The sequence below is a fragment of the Pangasianodon hypophthalmus genome, chromosome 18 (genome assembly GCF_027358585.1).
Source record: "Pangasianodon hypophthalmus isolate fPanHyp1 chromosome 18, fPanHyp1.pri, whole genome shotgun sequence".
Lineage (NCBI taxonomy): Eukaryota > Metazoa > Chordata > Actinopteri > Siluriformes > Pangasiidae > Pangasianodon > Pangasianodon hypophthalmus.
The window spans coordinates 17,400,270-17,418,235 of NC_069727.1; the positions used below are offsets into that span (position 1 = coordinate 17,400,270).

The window sequence follows — 17,966 nt, forward strand, 5'->3', positions numbered from 1 at the left end:
TTTAGAAAGGAAAAAGAATGACCTAGAATAAAAAAATGCACAATTATTTGTATTAGAATATGAATTTTTCTAGCCTTTTTTAACACTACCCACTGCCAAGTACTGCAAATTACTGCGAAGATGTCTAGATTCATATGAGTTTGATGGTTGTACTGATTGGAACACTGGTCTGTAGATATAATTGTGTAGGACTGGCCATCATTGCACAAGTAATTTCTTGATTTGTGTCCCATTTGTGAGAGTATATCTTCCCGACCTTCTGGATTTCAATAGCACAAGCATTTAGAGCTAGAATCCTATGTGAGAGGACCCTCTGTGGACAGGCAACTCTAAAAAGACAAAGATTCTGTAGCAGGTCATCTCAGGTCATCTCGGGTAGTTGGTGATTAACAAGGGGTCCAAAATGTCCTCAGCTGGGTCCCATGACCTTCGCTCCAGTTTGCACCCCTAATAGTCAACTTGGTAAAACATTTCTCAGTCTTTGCAAAAAGGATCCAGCAACACTCTCAAGTATGCTTGGGAGCCACCAACACCCAGTGGTGGAGGAGTTCAATCCACTCTATAGAGAAACTTCAGAGGTAGGTGAAATTCTAAAATTGCAGAAAGTTGAAGATGATACATGATGAGAAACGTAATTTGCCAAACAGTGTGGAAAGGACCTATATATTCATGATTTTTGAAGTTTTTGTTCCATTGTGGACAACCATGTAATCTTTCCATTTGCATGTTTGGACTTGGGTACTGAGATACATGAGGGTGATATTAATATTTAAATAGTTTCAAAAGGTTTTTCATAGATTTGAGGTGTACTGAGTCCCCTGGTCTAGCATCCTGTTTTCAGGAATTCTCCAGAACATGAAAACTTTCTAAACAGCTTGGCCATCTCCAGTGACATAGGCAGCTTAGGCAAGGGGATTAAGTGGCAATTACCACTAAGACACTGATGTAACTGTTGATGGGAGCTAAGTCCATGAGAAAGTTTATACTAATGTGGCAGCTTCTATTACACAGGGTGGGATGGAGGGCACTGGGGTCTGAAACTGGAGGGGATCCAGTGACATGTAGAATAGGCCTATTTGATCAAAATACAATGGCCAGAAATGTAGGTTTTGTGCTGGACCTAATCTTTATGGACCACAGGCCTGGGTAGAGGTTCAAGAAGCCCTCTCAGGATAATAATATATTTACAGCCATTGTTGTAGGCTTCACCTATGTACTAAATACCTCTGTTAAGCCTTGATAGATGTGTACAACATCTACAGAGGCATGGTTTTTGGAACACTCCATTGCAGTAACATGGCAGGTTTGGGCAATGTAATTCTAAAGGTGATGTTTGAGGTCATTTAAATTTAATTGTAAAATGTTGTGCTACATGGAACACGCGACACTCATGTTTATATTCGGTTTTGAGATACTGAGACAGAATTTAGAAAACTGTTAATAAAAGAAGTTTTATTTTTCTTTTACTTTTATTTGGCCTCCAGATGTTTGAAATGGGCTAATGTAATTTTAAAATCCTCCTTTTGCTCAGTTAATTTGCACATAAAATCACAGCTTGCAAGGTGACTTGATAAATCACACTTCTGTGAATATTATTTGGCTGTTCAGAGTCAGAGCTTTTCAGAAGTAGTGACTTCTCTGGAATTTAAAGGAATTCAAGAATGCAGCCACCTAAACCTTATGCTATGTTTGGTGCAGTGCTATATGTAGTGACTTGCAGCATCTGATCAATCCATTCAAAGGAGGATTCACAGCACATATGATGTTACAAAATACTGTAAAAAAAAAAAAAAAAAAAAAAAAAAAAAAAAAAAAAGTCTCCAAATTCAAAACTGACTTGCTGATCTATGAATAAAATATTTCTTGACCTTGTTTATGGAAGTAATATTGTAATTTTGATTAGGAAAATGGTCAGACACTTCAGAATTGGCTGCGTTCCACACAACACATTTTGTGGTTTTAGGCTAAGGAAAAGACATTGTGCAGATTAGTTTTAGATTTACAGTATTTCAGGGGAAACAAGGAGTGCTTTGGCCAATGAGTTAATCAGTCAATCAAAACTATTCCCCTAGAGGGAGACAAAGTTATGGTATTTTTATGCTTACAAGCATAATTACACATCTTACACAAAAAGATCTAAAAATATATGTTTTTTTTTCTTTCTCTGGTCATTGGATGAGAAAAGAAAAAAAAAACACCTACAATACTTGTTTGCCAGGCAACTGCTAATAAAAAAACTAATAGCACAGACAACAACCTGCTTATCTCAGATACCTGGGCAGGTCAACCCCTGAGCATTATCTATTAAATTCTTCTAAGGTTTGTTTATCAACATTATAGAAATGCTTCTTGGGATTAGTCTTCCCATTTACTTTTGTCAAAGAGACAACAAACTGTTAGAATTGAATTGTAGACTTAAATCTCTATAGTGGCTATTCCTAAATGTTTATAGTGGGAAATGGACATGGAGAGTACTGGCTGATACTGATCAAATACTCCCATCTTTTAGTAAGAAAAACAGCCATCCTTTAGCAAGTTATATAACACCTCAGAGATATGAGATATGTGAAAGGGCTATAAGACAGTTTGCGTTGTCTGTTCACGTTTGTTCTTGTCTGTTTTAGATCACAGAATATCCGATCCAGTACCAGTTCAGCGTTAAAGATGATGCATGCCATGATGCAGATGTTATGTGTCAGATCAGAGCATCTCGACTTAACATCATAGTGACTATTAGGCGAAATAGGGGTTGAGTTGTCCCATTTCACACAAAATGTTACAAATGTGACATTATGAATTCATCAACTGCTTTTAAGAAGTCTCACATTAATCATGGTTTCTACTGTTTACTATGAGACAATGCTTTTCTGGTTCTCTGTCTCATCCCAGTCCTGTCAGATTAGTGGGGATAGTGTTTGTCCTGCTTTCGTGCAGGGGTATAATACAGACAGGTAAACCCTACCATGTCTACACTTTAATGGCATTTATGGGCATTTAATAGAAATCTGGATCAAGGGAACCATGAAAGTTCTTAATTGTAACACATAGCCTTGAGACATATAGTATATGAAGTACATATCTCGTATATTTGATCTAATCTGTCCAGACCCACACCTGCAGTCACTCAGTCTCGCTCTTACAGGCATCGAATTGCTTAGTTTTGCCAGATTAAAAAAAAAAAACACACTCTTTGGGGTGTGTGGCCTATTTTTTTTCTTTGGGCTTCTCTGACCGACTTTTGTAACCAAGTGGGTTCAAATGAGGTCAGTTTCAGAAAAAGACTCAATACTGCACAAGCTGACACAATTCAAGAAGCAAGTTCAATAAAATCTAAAGAATATCCTACCCCCCCCAACCCCCCCCGCCCCCACCCCCACCCCAGACACACACACACACACACACACACACAGACAGACAGACACACACACAAACACACACACACACTTTGTCTATCTTTCTTGCTTTCTCTCTCTCTCACACACACAGACACAAAAAACGCCTTAGACTACCTTTGGCAGATCAGATTCGGTGTCCCCAGCACACACACACACACACACACACACACATACTGACTGTGTCTTTTAGTCTTTTCTGACTAAAAGACACAAACACTCTCTCACTTGACGCTCAGCAACAGCTATCATTGGCAGTGCATACTGTGTGTGTCTGATGTAATCCTTTCCAGCTTCCACCATCTCCTCAGCCCTGCTACACCTCCCACAACCCAACTCCGCTTATAAACGCCCAAAAAAAGGATGACTCTCACTCTCTGAGAAACCCAGGCAGAAAGGGTCAGAGGGAATGGGCCTACGATTTCATCCATCTTCATAACATGGACTGTGTGAGGGAAAGAGTCTAAGTTACAGGATGGGTGGTCTGTTTTAATTGCCTTCTGTTTCAGACTGATACCAGACGCTTAAACTGACAGGTAAGGCTGGCTCTAATCGTTTCAAAATGTGGTTAGGCTGAAATGGCAATTGCTATATCGGAAACTAAGTAAAAAAACAAAACAAAAGTAAAACAAAAGTAAAAAAGCAAACAAAACTGAATCCATAAATCTCTAAAAGTAAGTAAGATCAGGTTCTGGAGGCGCGTTTGCATTTTGCGCTAGAAGTCTACCATGTGTGAAGACAATGAGTTTAATTGTGTGTTCATGTTGTGCCTTAGAACTTAGGGTTCTGATCTGGTGACTTTTGAACTTAGCCCTGATGAGATGAAGGGTACTCGCTTTACTCTGGACACAAACCTCCTTATTCAGGCCAGTGCTCTGTGTTCTCCGCCTCCTTTTCTTTACCTCGGCTCAGAGGGGTTTCTAATATCAATAGGTGCAGTTTGCTCATTAGAACTCTGGGAGAGTGGCTGCCTATTAAGTAGGGAGGGATTGACTGAGGAGGGAGCAGTTTTTTTTTTCTTTTTTTTCAGAGTAACCAAGGAGAGGTAGGTAGTAGAGGGCTGAGTGCATTGCGTTGTCTTTTGAAACTGTCTAATCATATAGGACTATGCCTTGCAAAGCTTGGCCTTTAGTCATTGCTCTTTTCTCTTTTATTTGCCCTCAACAGTTGCAGGCTAAAACCCCTGAAAAATCATCATCATCATCATCATCATCACACAACGCACTTTCATCATCATCATCATCATCATCATCACACAACGCACTTTCTCTGTATATATATATATATATATATATATATATATATATATATATTATCACCAGAATAAAACATGTACCAATATTTTATCTCAACTGTGCATTCAGGTTCAAAAACCAAATGAACTTTAAACATGAAAAATCCTTAGCAGTTAGCTAAGTAACAGATAATACACTGAACTAAAGCCAAAACCCTAAAAGTTTTAAAGACAGAAAGAAAACAGCAGCAGTAAAGCTGATAATATTGTCTAGGCTTAAATATAATAATATGCCTAACTGCCCATATTTGTCCAATGTTTGTCCAACACATATAGCTCTGTATATACAGTACATTTCTGCTAAGTAAGATGTAACCTAAATAGCATTATGGACTACTGTCTTAGATAATAAAGCTAATGCTAGCTAGGGTAGCTAATTACCAATTATTGGTATTTTTCACTCACAAGCAAGTATTTAGCATTATTTATAGAGTTAAATTGGTATTTCAGAAGTGGGTGAGGCCTTCTGTTAAGGATTTCAGCAAGATATTCTCAGCATTAATATAATAAAATTATGTTTAAAATGTTTTTTGAATATCTTTTTTCTGTGGTCAGTCCATTTAGATATTGTTAATCAGTCAGTTTTGGCATCAAAATAATATCAAAATGCCATAAAAGAGACATGATTCCATTAAGCGTTTAAACTAGCAAAGGGAACATTGTGTTCGTGATTGCAAATACATACACCATGCTAATAAGCCTTAGCTGAAGGAAAACGTTTTATTTTTAATTGAATTGACAATTTTGAAATGAAAGCATAAAGTGGGTTTTAAGCTGTACTGTATATTATTATTATTATTATTATTATTATTATTATTATTATTACTATTATGCTAGTATTTACATTTTCATCTAATTCAAGTATGGGAGCTTAATTATGGAAGGAATTCTTCCTTTGCTTCACAACCATTTGCTAGTTCTGTGAACTAGTCCAATAAATTCCAACAAAAGTGCTAAGTTAGCTAGCTAGAATTTTTTTATTAAGACTTAGCTAACTTTATATCTATCGTGGTATAAATTTACTCTTAATATTTGCCATCTACTCAGCAGTACATGATGGTTGGCCATTCTCCTCCTGCTGACCCCTACTTCATTTCTCGACCCATCTACTCCAAACGAGCCTTTGATGAGGATCATGAGAGACAGATGCTGGAAAGCAGAACCTTCAGGGAGAAACTCAGCACTTCCTGCAGGTGACATTCTGCTTCTGCTGTTTCCTGATACACAACTGCGTGACTAAGTTTGCTTTTTAAATGAATTGTGTGTTAATATTTTCCAGACCCCTTAGAGATTTTATTATCATAATCCAACTGTTCTTATATTGAGCACATTAGCTAAATATATGTAATTATATTAATCAATTACACACTATAGTAAAATTGCAGTTGATATTAGTTATAAACTATAATAACTAATTGAATAACTTGATAGTGATCTCTAGCCCCAAGCCATGTGCCCCACTTTGTGAACCACTGCTCTCAGCATTTTTAGCATTCAACAGGATGGTGTGTATGTCTCTTTGTGTATGTGAATTTTGATGCATAAATCTTACAGTTGCTCTAGTAGCCAGGTCAAACCTGCTCTTAAGGGACTTTTCCCAATCCTGGACTGGCTGCTCAAGTATCCAGTAAAGCTGTGGCTTCCTAGTGATATCATATCAGGAGCCAGCACAGGATTAGTGTGCTGTTTACAAGGTAAAATGCAATCTAAATTGAACAAAATAATGTTTGTTGTGAACTTCAGAGCATTTAATGTATTATTTCCCCACAGGCTTGGCTTATGCATTGCTGGTGTCTGTTGGTCCTGTATATGGTCTCTATGCTGCTTTCTTCCCAATCCTCACCTACTTCTTTCTGGGAACCTCTCGACACATATCTGTGGGTAGGGTTTACCCTCAAGAATAATACACATATATGTACAAAAATGTCTCACGGCTCTGTACTGTGAAGCTGCTGAGGGATCCTATAGCCGTAAGTGTGGAATAAATCTGAGTGAGTTTGACTGTGAAATATCTTTACACCACTATTGTGTAAATGGTTGATTCCTGTATCTCTTTCCTCTGATCATGGGCAGGTCCATTTCCAGTCACCTGCCTGATGGTGGGCTCTGTGGTTTTGACACTTGCTCCCGATGAGCAATTCATTCGTCCTGGGAATGGGAGCACTGTAAATGGGTCATGGGTGGGCACAGAGGAAGTGGACGTTAATGCAATGGAAGCCCAAAGAATTGCAATAGCCTCAACTATGACTGTACTAATTGGATTGTTTCAGGTAGGGCTTTAACTTTGTTCTTAGTTCTGTAATGATAAAGATGTCTGAATAACAAAGCTGCTATAAAGAAATACAAAAGATTCTTTAAATACAAAAGATTGGTGGGACAAAACAAGGTAATTGTGATAGAACATTATGGAACCAATATAAATCACAATACATCTATGAGGATTACTATGAATCATTAAAAGTCAATTTAAACATAATAGTTCCCACAAGTTAAACAAGTATGTTTTAACCTGGATTTAAAAGCACCTATTGATCTGGTCTACCTAATATTCTCTGGAATATTATACCAGAGTTTACACATAATGTAAGGAAATCCTCCACCTGCCGAGCTGTAAGTGATCCTCTGGATTAACAGTAGGAATGCCTCAGCTGAGCAAAATGAGCTATAGTGTTTCAGGAGTTCAGCAAGATGTCAAAGCTGGAACTTAACAAGCAGCCAGTGTAGCCTGAATAAGACTAGCCTGAACTAGCCAGCATTACAATACATTATAATAGTCCAAACTAGAATATGTGAAAGCAAGGACTAATTTATCAGTGTAATGTACAGGTAGCATATGATAATCAGCAGTTTTAGAGATGTTACTTACATGAGAATCAAATGATAAACCGGCATCTAGGGTTATAAGATTCTTTTCGATTTTGGTTTTACAAAAAATCGGTGACAAGCTTTAGGCTAAAATCCACAGCCTTGTTGTGGGCAGACTTAGTACCCAATATTAATTACTGTTTCTATTCATTCTGTGTCTTTTACAAAGTCTTCCACGGTGTGTAGCTTTGTGTACCTCTGAAGAATCTCCATTTACACTAATAATCTGGTAAAGGTCTATCAAATAGGATCTAAATCAGGCAAGAAGCCTATCCAGTAAAATATCTTGGTCAATAGTGCCACATGCTGCACTCACATCTAGCAGAACAGAAACATATCCACAATCCAGGTTTTCATTTCACCGCAAGTTATATACTGTATATAACTCTTATATATACTGTATATAAATCTTGAAATCTCTTGAAATCTGATGAGGCAAGCAGGGACCACTTTAGTCAGTGCTGATTCTGTACTATGATGGTTTCAACTGAAACACATCATGTTTGTAATTCTTACTTAGAAAGGGATGAAGCTGGCTGGGTGACAACATTGTAGATATCTTAGATATATTAAATAGCAAAGGTATGTGAGACAGAGATCAGAGAGGTCAAAAAGTGGTTTCATATTGAGCGGCTTAACAGCTGACTTAAAACACTTGGGGATGTAACCCACATCACTGCCAAATTTATGCCATATGTTGTTCCTATTACTACCAAGTTTATGCAAAATATTAATTAAATGTTGGGTATGTTTTCTTTTTTCCAGCTGGCAATGGGAATGCTTCATGTGGGCTTCTTGGTGCGCTACCTGTCTGATCCGCTGGTAGGAGGCTTCACCACGGCGGCTGCTTTCCATGTGTTCATCTCTCAACTCAAAATGGTTGTGTCTGTTCCCACCCATAGTCACAATGGCTTCTTCTCAATTGCCTATGTAAGTGGCTGCTGTCAACAGTTTGCTATTCAGAAGCTTGGAAAAACACTGTGAAGTTGCTTTAAATGATTTACGATTTATCTGGACCAGCCTTGCTTCAGTTGGCTGCTGCTTTTGATTAGACTGTGTAAAACAATTGAGACAAATACTTACGTGATACAATTAGCTAACCATTAATAACTGGATCAATAATATAAGGCACTTAGAAAAAACACTGTCTAGAATGTCCATAAAGTAATATATTTATGTCATGTGCTACTTGTAAAATTACTAAATCACCTCCTGTTATTTCTCTTTAGACTCTCAGTGATGTGTTTCTCAATATTGAGCAAACCAATATGGCTGACCTGGTTGCTGGTTTACTGGCCATAATTATAGTGGTGGTAGTGAAAGAGGTCAACACCAAATTTCAGCATAAGATTCCAGTGCCAGTCCCCATTGAAGTGATTGTGGTCTGTATCTATATTTTTTGACATAAATGGCTCTTTCTCTGCATTAGATTAGATTATTAGATTATTAGATTAGATTAGATTATTTTATTATAGTAACTAGTTAAAGTAATAAGTAAATATTAAACAGTATTAAGTTGTTATTAGGCAAATAATTGCCAAACGTCAATGTATTATTTAGTAAATACAGTGAAACTAATAGAAAAAGTGTGTAGGTACAAAACCCACCAACGGCTCTTGGGAATTTAAATAGAATAATAATTACATTGCTTCTCCAATATAATACACTATATGGCCAAAAGTATGTGGACACCTGACGATCACACCCATATGTGGGTTTTCCCCAAACTTTTGATGTGATGGTTAGGCGTCCACATACTTTTGACCATATAGTGTATATCATTGATTATCATCCTCCCTGAATTTGAAGTAAGCTGATACTACAATGCGCTGAAAACCTGAAAAATATTGAGTTGTATTGTATCATATTATATTTTTTAATATTAATATTCATTCAGCTCAGGCTTCTGTATTAATTATATCTTGGTTTTTTAATTTTGTATCTTTTTCGCTTTCAAAAAACATGTTAAACCATTTCTCTCCTAGACAGTGATTGCTACAGGAATCTCCTATGCAGTGGATCTAAAATCCCACTATGGCGCCAATATTGTTGACAGTATTCCAAGAGGGTGAGGGCACTTTCTGTGACATTTCCTGTTTCCTGTGCAGAGTTTTGATAACACTCATGATATTTCTATGCTGTGATATTTGCACTCGATATTTGTGACGCATGATATTTGCACACGCTATAAAGTTATTCAGCAGAGGCCAGTAATAACATATATAGAAAATATAAAAGAAATAGAAAATATAAAAGATATATATATATATATATAAAACGTATAGATATAAAATATAAAACAGGATTGCTCAGACAAATTAGGATATCAAAATTTAAAAAAAAAAATGGATAGAGAAGGTGAAATGTATTCAATCCTATTTTATCAAAACAAGTGGCGTAGGTCAAAATATAGACCTCACATGCATGTTTGTGTCAACAGGTTTGTTCCAGCACGCTTTCCACGTATAGAGCTCTTTGGCGATATTGTTGGCTCCAGTTTTTCCACTGCAGTGGTGGGATATGCAGTATCAGTATCAGTGGCTAAAGTCTATGCAACAAAGCATGATTATAAAATTGACGGTAATCAGGTATGTGTTAACAAACACTAGTGATATAAACATAAAATGTATGCGTTTGCATTTAACATGTGAGAAATGGAATGACTATGAGAAAAGCATATGTATGCGTGTGTGTATGTGTACCTTGTTTAAGAAGGAGTATTTTAAGAAATTTAATCACATAGGAGGTAATTAAATGGGAGCTCTTATACACGGTGAAAAAACCTTCATGGTATAAGAGAGAGATCATATTGACCGACCTTACATGGGTCACTATAACTTGCTAGAACAGAGATAAAAGGCTTGCAGAGAACAAGAAGTCTTATTACTCTCATGCTCTGGAATGTAGATCTAACCTACTTTTGCCATTTTTTCCAACAGGAATTGATAGCCTTTGGAATTAGCAACATTTTCTGTGGCTGTTTCTCAGGCTTTGTGGCCACCACTGCTCTCTCACGTACAGCAATACAGGAGGGCACTGGGGGCAAGACTCAGGTACACACACACACACACACTTTCTCTCTCTCTCTCTCTCTCTCTCTCTCTGTCTCTCTCTGACATTCTGATCTGTTGCAGGTAGCAGGATTGATCTCAGCTCTGATGATGCTTATAGTAATCATGGGCCTTGGGCCTCTACTCCAACCACTGCAGAAGGTAGGTTGGTCATACAATCAGAGAACATATTGCATGTATGGCTACTATGGGATATTATTAGAACACTGAAAATTAATTTGGAAGACTTGTTTTACCTACAATAATGCTGTTAGACCTGACTATTCCCCATTTCTGGCTTTCAGTCAGTGTTAGCTGGCATTGTCATTGCCAACCTGAAGGGCATGTTCATGCAACTCAACGATGTGCCTATATTGTGGAGGCAGAACAGGACAGACTGTGTAAGTAACTCATTTGTGGTGAACAAACACATATTAAAGGACCTCTGGTTAATTAATTATTAATGAATTAGTATCAATTAATGAAACATTGACAACACTTCTCCTTCCGCTAATGGACCCACCTCCTCTGTTGTAAGTATGCATGTTTGCTGAGTTGCCATTTTAGGAAAGGGGCAGGATTGAGTGAGTCTCTTTTGTCTGGGGGTGAAGCTAATTTATGAGTCAGAAGAATAAAAAACAGAAGCCTGAAATCAAGAAATTAGTCAGTTCTATTAAATAAAGCAACAAAGCAAATCATGGTTTCATTATACACTATATGGCCAAAAGTATGTGGACACCTGATGATCACACCCATATGTGGGTTTTCCCCAAACTTTTGCCTCAGTGTTGGAAGCACACAATTGTATAGAACGTCTTTGTACGCTATAGCATAACAATTTCCCTTCATTGGAACTAAGAGGCCCAAACCTGTTCCAGCATGACAATGCCCCTGTGCACAAAGCGAGGTTCATGAAGACATGGTGTGTGAAGGTTGGAGTGGAAGAACTCGAGTGTCCTGCACAGAGCCCTGACCTCAACCCCACTGAACACCTTTGGGATGAACTGGAACACCGACTGAACCCCAGACCTCCTCACCAACATCAGCGCCTGATCTCACTAATGCTCTTGTAGCTGAATGATCACAAATCCCCACAACCACGCTCCAACATCTAGTGGAAAGCCTTCGCAGAAGAGTGGAGCTTATTATAACAGCAAAGGGGGAAAAAATCTGGAATGAGATGTTCAACAAGCACATATGGGTGTGATGATCAGGTGTCCACATACTTTTGACCATATAGTATTATCTTATTATACATTACACCATTATCCTTCAAAGGGTTGTTTGCAAATCTGCCAATAGTTTATAAATTATTAAAGCATGTTAAAAATTTGACTATACCAGTGTTTCTATAGTTGTCTCCAATTCCTTATTATAGTACTGAGTAGTTGTAGATTCCATACTGCATATCTGTTATTAAGGAGAGCTCTGCTGGAAATGGTAGAAAAAGTTACTATAGGAGAATTAATATTGACGACATATACTTACTTCCCCGAGTTTATTTGGGTGTTTATGTGCACATATATCATTACATGCTGGGGCTGGATGTATGTTAGCTGACCAGACAAGTACTAATCATAGACTTACTTTCTCACAGTATATTTGGGTGTTTACATGCATTGCCTGCATCGTGCTGGGGCTGGATGTGGGTTTGCTGACCGGCATAGTGTTTGAGCTGGGAACCGTGGTGGTCAGGACACAGTTGTAAGTAACTTGGATTTGAAAATCGAATGAAAAGATTTCATATATCCCAGACATTGTTGTATGATGTATGCTTAAAATGTTTATTAAAGATGTATTTGAAGAAATCTACTCATGCCACTAGTTAGTGTAAATGAATAATATCATAAATAACAACAACAACAACAAAAAAAAACCCTTTGAATATGTGAAAATCGTAAATGTTTGAAATATACTTTTTATTCTTTCTGTAAGGATCCCGTTTAACAAACGTTATGATAGAAACAATGAGTCTGACTAAAGAAATCTAAAACCTTGCTAGCTAAGTGTGATTTCCTCACACAGTGAATGCAGGCTTTGATCAGTTTGTTGGATATCCATGTCCTGTACCCATGTCCTGAAAGGAGCGTAAGCTGAATCAGTTCATTTTGTAATCAGATGCCAGCTGTCAAAATGTCTGTAATGCTCCTGCTCTACTCTCAGAATGAAAACTTTAAATGTGATTGTCTCCTTTACCACTTTTGGAGGTAATCAGACTAGTTGAGATACATGCCAAATAGCGGTTGCAATAGAAACTTATTTCTATTTCTGTAGTTTTCAGTACTATATATAGTATTAAATGTTAAAATTTCAGCATGTACAGGGTTTTCCCAGGCCTCTACACATTATCTCTGCCAAAAAATAATTATGAATGAATGCCATTTCTGAAATGAATAGACTGTAGAACACCACTAAATTTCTATTTAAAGGAATATTTGATACTGTGCTTCTGAGGTTTTTGCAATATACTGTCATCTAGCCCTTCTTGTTCGACCCTTGGGAATATACCAGGCACTGATATCTACAGGAACATGAAAGACTACAAAAATGTAAGAAAATACTAACTGGAATAATAACTCAAATAATATTTTAAATTCCAATTTAATGCGTAAAGCAAATTTTCATTTTAAAATATTTGTCTCCTTCTTAGATTAACGGGATTTCTGGAATAAAGATTTTCAAATGCAACTCGCCCATATATTTCGCCAACATTGACTACTTCAAAGAGCAGTTACGAGATAGTGTAAGTTGAATATGTAATATGTTTCCATATAGACAAACAGCTTATGCTAAAAGTTTCATAAATCACAGTATTTTGTTGGTAATACCTTCTGATTTAGTTTATTTTAACAGATTGTGACTAATTTATATCCATGTTACTGCATGACAGGTGGGATTTGATGCTGTGCAGGTCTTCAAGAAGAGGAACAAAGCATTAAAGAAGATTCACAAACTAGTTAAAAAGGGGACTCTGAAATTCACAGAGGTGTGTAAACAGAAAAGAGATGTGGATACCTTAGATATTGTTTACTGCATTTCATTATTTCATTAAAAACTTACACAGGTTTAAGGAAACTCCACACCACCTGCTTAAAAATCACTTTCCCTGACAAATGAGATAAAATAGATTGTTTTGTCTAAAACCTGCAAATCTTGTGAAATCCTACCTCCTATATAAATCACATGCCTGTTGCAGAGTGGCTTGGTGTCAGTGGATCCTCTAGGTGTGATCAATGAGGGGTTTGAGAGTGAGCGAGACCCTGAGCAGGTGGAAGGTGGACCACAGGAAGTGGAGGATGGAGCTCGAACAGACATGGACGTGGAGGCACAAGTGGACTGGACATCTGCACTGCCTGTCAATGTCACAGTCCCCAAAGTCAACATCCACAGCTTGGTGATGGACTTCACTGCTGTCTCCTTCCTGGATGTGATGGCTGCAAAGTCCCTCAAACTGGTGGGTTTTGATATGAATTCATCTGGAATATAAATACATTTTAGTTGAAACATGATGGTATGTCCAGTTAAAAAAACACTCAATGCCAGGGTGGTAGGATGTGGCCTGAAGTGAAGTGGAGTTACAGTTACCATCCAAATGTTGATTATTTTCCAATACGAGCATGTCCCAAAGCGTTTTATTCCTTTAACATTTTTATTTATTAAAGAATGACACATTGAGCGTTTTATCTAAGGAGCAAGAGGAACATGTTTCTTTTATCACTTATGTTATAACAGTTGTTCCCTCACCAACCTCTCTTTTTCTCTCTCTTGAAGTTAATAAGACAAAAAAATTCAGCTTGTCATTTTACCGCAAAGCACTTTGTCCTGAAGACTTTCACGTGTAAGAAAAACTAAAGAAACAGCTTTATCTCTGACTGTTACAAAGCACTTACACTGGAGACTCCTTCCAAAAATGCTAAATAAACATCTCCTCAAAGAAGTTTTACATCGACGACTACCCACGTTTTTAATCCATTCATGTAATCCATTCTATATTACTATAGAAACGATAATGATTAGAACAAGCACATTAATGTAATGCTAGCAACGCTGTTGTTATTGCCTACTGACCAATGAGATTCAAGAATTCAACGGCGCTATGGTACTAGCTTTATACATGATAAGAGGCTTGTGATTAGATTGATGGATTTCCTACCACAAAAATGAATTGCCACATTCCAGATGGATCAGTTGTTTCCAGCATGACATCCGGTATGCTGATGCATGCGTTGAAAGACCTGTACATTTTAACACACTGAATGACAGAGTCAGACAGTACAGCATTGTAAGCAACACTGTGTATGTGTATGGAGTGTTATCAGATAACAGCCGTGCCATTCATCATGAACTTTGTGCATTTATTGATAGGTCACACATTGCCTTGTATTAGTCAGCCATTAATCATCTCTTTGTCCTTCACAGGTCATAAAGGAATTTATACGGATTGGCGTCAGCGTCTATATTGCCGGCTGTGATGGTGAGACTTGTCAAATCACACATCATTTTAGATAAGCATAACACATTGCATAGTACTGATAATTTCGCTAATTTATTTATTTACTTATTATTTATGAATGCATCCAGTCTGAATTGTTGTTTGGAGTTTGGAGATTTTTGAAACAGCATGCCTTTTTTTAAAAAAATAGGAGTATAACAATGTTGGTATTAATAAAAAGCATGCTGTCACTTCAATCTGAAAGTCTTTGTTGTTACAGATGATACTGTCAGGAGGATGGAGGCCCTGTGTTTCTTTGATGAGGTGGTGACCAGAGACCTGCTCTTCCTCTCTGTCCATGATGCCGTCCTCTTTATCAAGCTGGAAACCTCCACTGGGAGTATATCAGACCCGATGGCAGATAAGGTAGGCTGTAATTACAGTGTAGGTTAATCAGGGTGAGACAATGCTTAGAGTTGCAACATGCAGGAGGGCTGAAAGTTCACAGTATGTACATTTCACTTATGACTGCTAGATATTACCTTAGACCAGGCGTTCTCAAAATTTTTGTACCCAAGGACCCTTTTAACTGTAAAATAAATTCCACAGACCCTCTCAGTACAGTATTTCATGAACCTGAGCTCAGGCTACTGTCTGTATGGAGTTTCACATATTCTCCCCATGTTTGCAAGGGTTTCCTCTGGGTTCTATAGTTTCCTCCCACTGTCCAAAATATGCAGGTAGGTGGATTGGCTATGCTAAACTGCCCCAAGGTGTGAAAGAGTGTGTGAATTGTGCCCTGCATCCCATCCAGAGTGAATTCTCCCACCACTGGCTCTGGATCCATTGTGTCCTGATCAGAATCAAGCAGTTACTGAAGTTAAATGAATGGATGTTGACTATTTTGTCTATTTATTAGTGCCATAGAGCTTTTTTTTTAATTATTATTATATTCTATTTCTAACTTTTCACTGACAGAACACATTAGGTCCAAGTAGACCTTATTTATAGGCCTTTTTTTAAGTTAATAAACAAAAATGGTGTGTTGTGATTTTCAGTACTGTAGCTAAATTAAAAATCACAGACCCCTGGCTGTGCTTCATGGACTCCACTTTGAGAATGCTTCTAAACAATATAGTTACTTTGGCATCTTGATATGTACCGATCGCTATACTTAAGCTGTGCTTGCATGAGTTAATGGCTGATGGTTTATAAGATTGATTTTTTTGACTATATGTCTAGATATCACAGATGCAGGATGACAAGGCGCCACCACCATTCACTGAAGATGAAAACCAGATTGAGACCTATGACAACCAGCACCTGGTGAGCTTTCGTTCTTAATAACATATTACTGATTTTGACAGACTATTAATCAATGCCTCTCTTCTTCACTTCAGGCTATTCATGAACTCTCAGTCTGAGTTTGAGCAAATTACTTGAGTTGTTGGACTCATTGACGAAGAAGATGCACTCTTCCTACTGACTCATGCTATCACCAAACAACAACAAGTATAGGTCCTTATACTAAACTCTCATTTGCCTTGTAAATTAATGTTGTAACTAATTTCATTGTGCATTACAAACTGTTTGAGCTGAAACAGCAAAGGAAACAAAACACAAAAAAGGCCAGACACATTCAAGTGTCTTAAGGAGGAATGCTTGCTGACGACACACTAGAGGATGTTCACATAAACACTTGGCTTCCTATCCTGTCATACCCTTCGATGGTGAGGAGATGGACTGAGGACCTTAAATGAACCCAGGAGAAGTGAAACTTTCCAAAATAAAAATTTGAAAGCCTTTCTTTTCATCACTGTTTTCTTTGGTTGACAAACAAAATTTTGGTCTCATGTTGCCTTGTATTGGAACATAATGCCCATGGATAAATCCCAGATTATCTACATGAACAATAAATATATGTATTAATATCTACATGAATTAAAGGATGCTTTAAAATATTCGTTTTGGCCATTATATCCTCTGTATGACTCATAAGATCTAGTTTTTGATTAGCGTAGTAGTTTTTAAACATAGACTGCACTCTGCTACAATAAAGCACTTGTGTTCCTTGTGTTCTTCTGTTAGTTACTCTGAAGGTCTCGTGTGAAAAGTGAAAGTCGCTAACAGCATTAATCACACAAGCAAACATACATGAGCTATCTTTTGTACTCGCTCTCTCTCTCTCGCTCTCACACACACAAACCCTTTAAAGTTAGACCAGGTACACTTTTAAATACATCAGGCCCAACTTCACTACCTGACTCTTGTTGTAAGGTAAGTCACAGTTAGGGTAACATTGAATCATTGCAGATGAACATAGCAGTATTTAGAGCTAAAACAATTTAAATCTGTTCCAGATTTGATTTACATACAAATTCACCTTTTCTAAGATTATTAAAGCTGTAAATACTGACTATGTATTCGCTATTACGATTACTATAATGATTGAGTAGACTAAGCTCTATACTAAATTAAGGATGCTGTATATCTGAATACTTAACTGTTTATGATTGGTGGAACACTAAAACTTATCTGATCATCTCCAGCAGCTAGATAAAGATTGCGGCTTTGCCGTTATAGTAGGTTGTTTATAGACTGTTGTAAAATCTTATCTTCTGCAGCCAATTAAAATCAGTTACATCTTATTAGAGTTAAATATTTATAGTTGGGGTATTGTGTAGCATGCATTTAAATCATTGTGTTTTGTTAGGACTTGCCCAGAATTTAGTAACATTCAAAGTGGCAATTATGTGAAGATTGTGGATTAAATCATTAAACTTTGCATTCACTAATTGGGCTGAATAGTAAACATTTTATAGAACATTTTGACAAAAGATATAAAATTTGAATCTGATCTGTAGATTGAATGTTGGCCTATTATTGATATATCTAAAATTTTGCAGAGAAGTGTTTAATCTTTAGGAGAATTT

At 37.2% G+C, this 17,966-nt stretch overlaps 1 protein-coding gene across 3 annotated transcripts; it reads left to right on the forward strand.

Annotated features, from left to right (window-relative positions):
- Positions 1 to 78: 78 nt before the first annotated feature.
- Positions 79 to 17,005, forward strand: LOC113532058 (pendrin). Of its 3 annotated transcripts, none has more exons than XM_026923165.3 (21): positions 79 to 578; positions 5,734 to 5,879; positions 6,241 to 6,380; positions 6,457 to 6,567; positions 6,760 to 6,956; positions 8,317 to 8,481; positions 8,781 to 8,933; positions 9,537 to 9,619; positions 9,992 to 10,139; positions 10,491 to 10,604; positions 10,686 to 10,763; positions 10,907 to 11,002; positions 12,199 to 12,305; positions 13,081 to 13,150; positions 13,252 to 13,344; positions 13,492 to 13,587; positions 13,798 to 14,055; positions 15,021 to 15,075; positions 15,314 to 15,459; positions 16,276 to 16,359; positions 16,434 to 17,005. In XM_026923165.3, exons 1-21 carry the CDS (start codon positions 423 to 425, stop codon positions 16,455 to 16,457), a joined length of 2,520 nt encoding a protein of 839 aa, XP_026778966.3. In that variant the 5' UTR covers positions 79 to 422; the 3' UTR covers positions 16,458 to 17,005. The 3 variants fall into 3 exon arrangements, with proteins under 3 accessions (XP_026778966.3, XP_026778967.3, XP_026778968.3); XM_026923166.3 differs by lacking the exon at positions 79 to 578 and adding an exon at positions 3,702 to 3,928 and having other exon boundaries at positions 16,434 to 17,004; XM_026923167.3 differs by lacking the exon at positions 79 to 578 and adding an exon at positions 3,702 to 3,928 and having other exon boundaries at positions 5,737 to 5,879; positions 16,434 to 17,004.
- Positions 17,006 to 17,966: the final 961 nt, after the last annotated feature.

Bases quoted from the DNA above. Each gene is read 5' to 3' on its own strand.
- LOC113532058 (XM_026923165.3), top strand. From the start codon at position 423: ATGACCTTCGCTCCAGTTTGCACCCCTAATAGTCAACTTGGTAAAACA. The intron at 6,381-6,456 runs GTAAAATGCAAT...ATTTCCCCACAG, and splicing joins ATTAGTGTGCTGTTTACAAG to GCTTGGCTTATGCATTGCTG. The intron at 6,957-8,316 runs GTAGGGCTTTAA...TCTTTTTTCCAG, and splicing joins TACTAATTGGATTGTTTCAG to CTGGCAATGGGAATGCTTCA.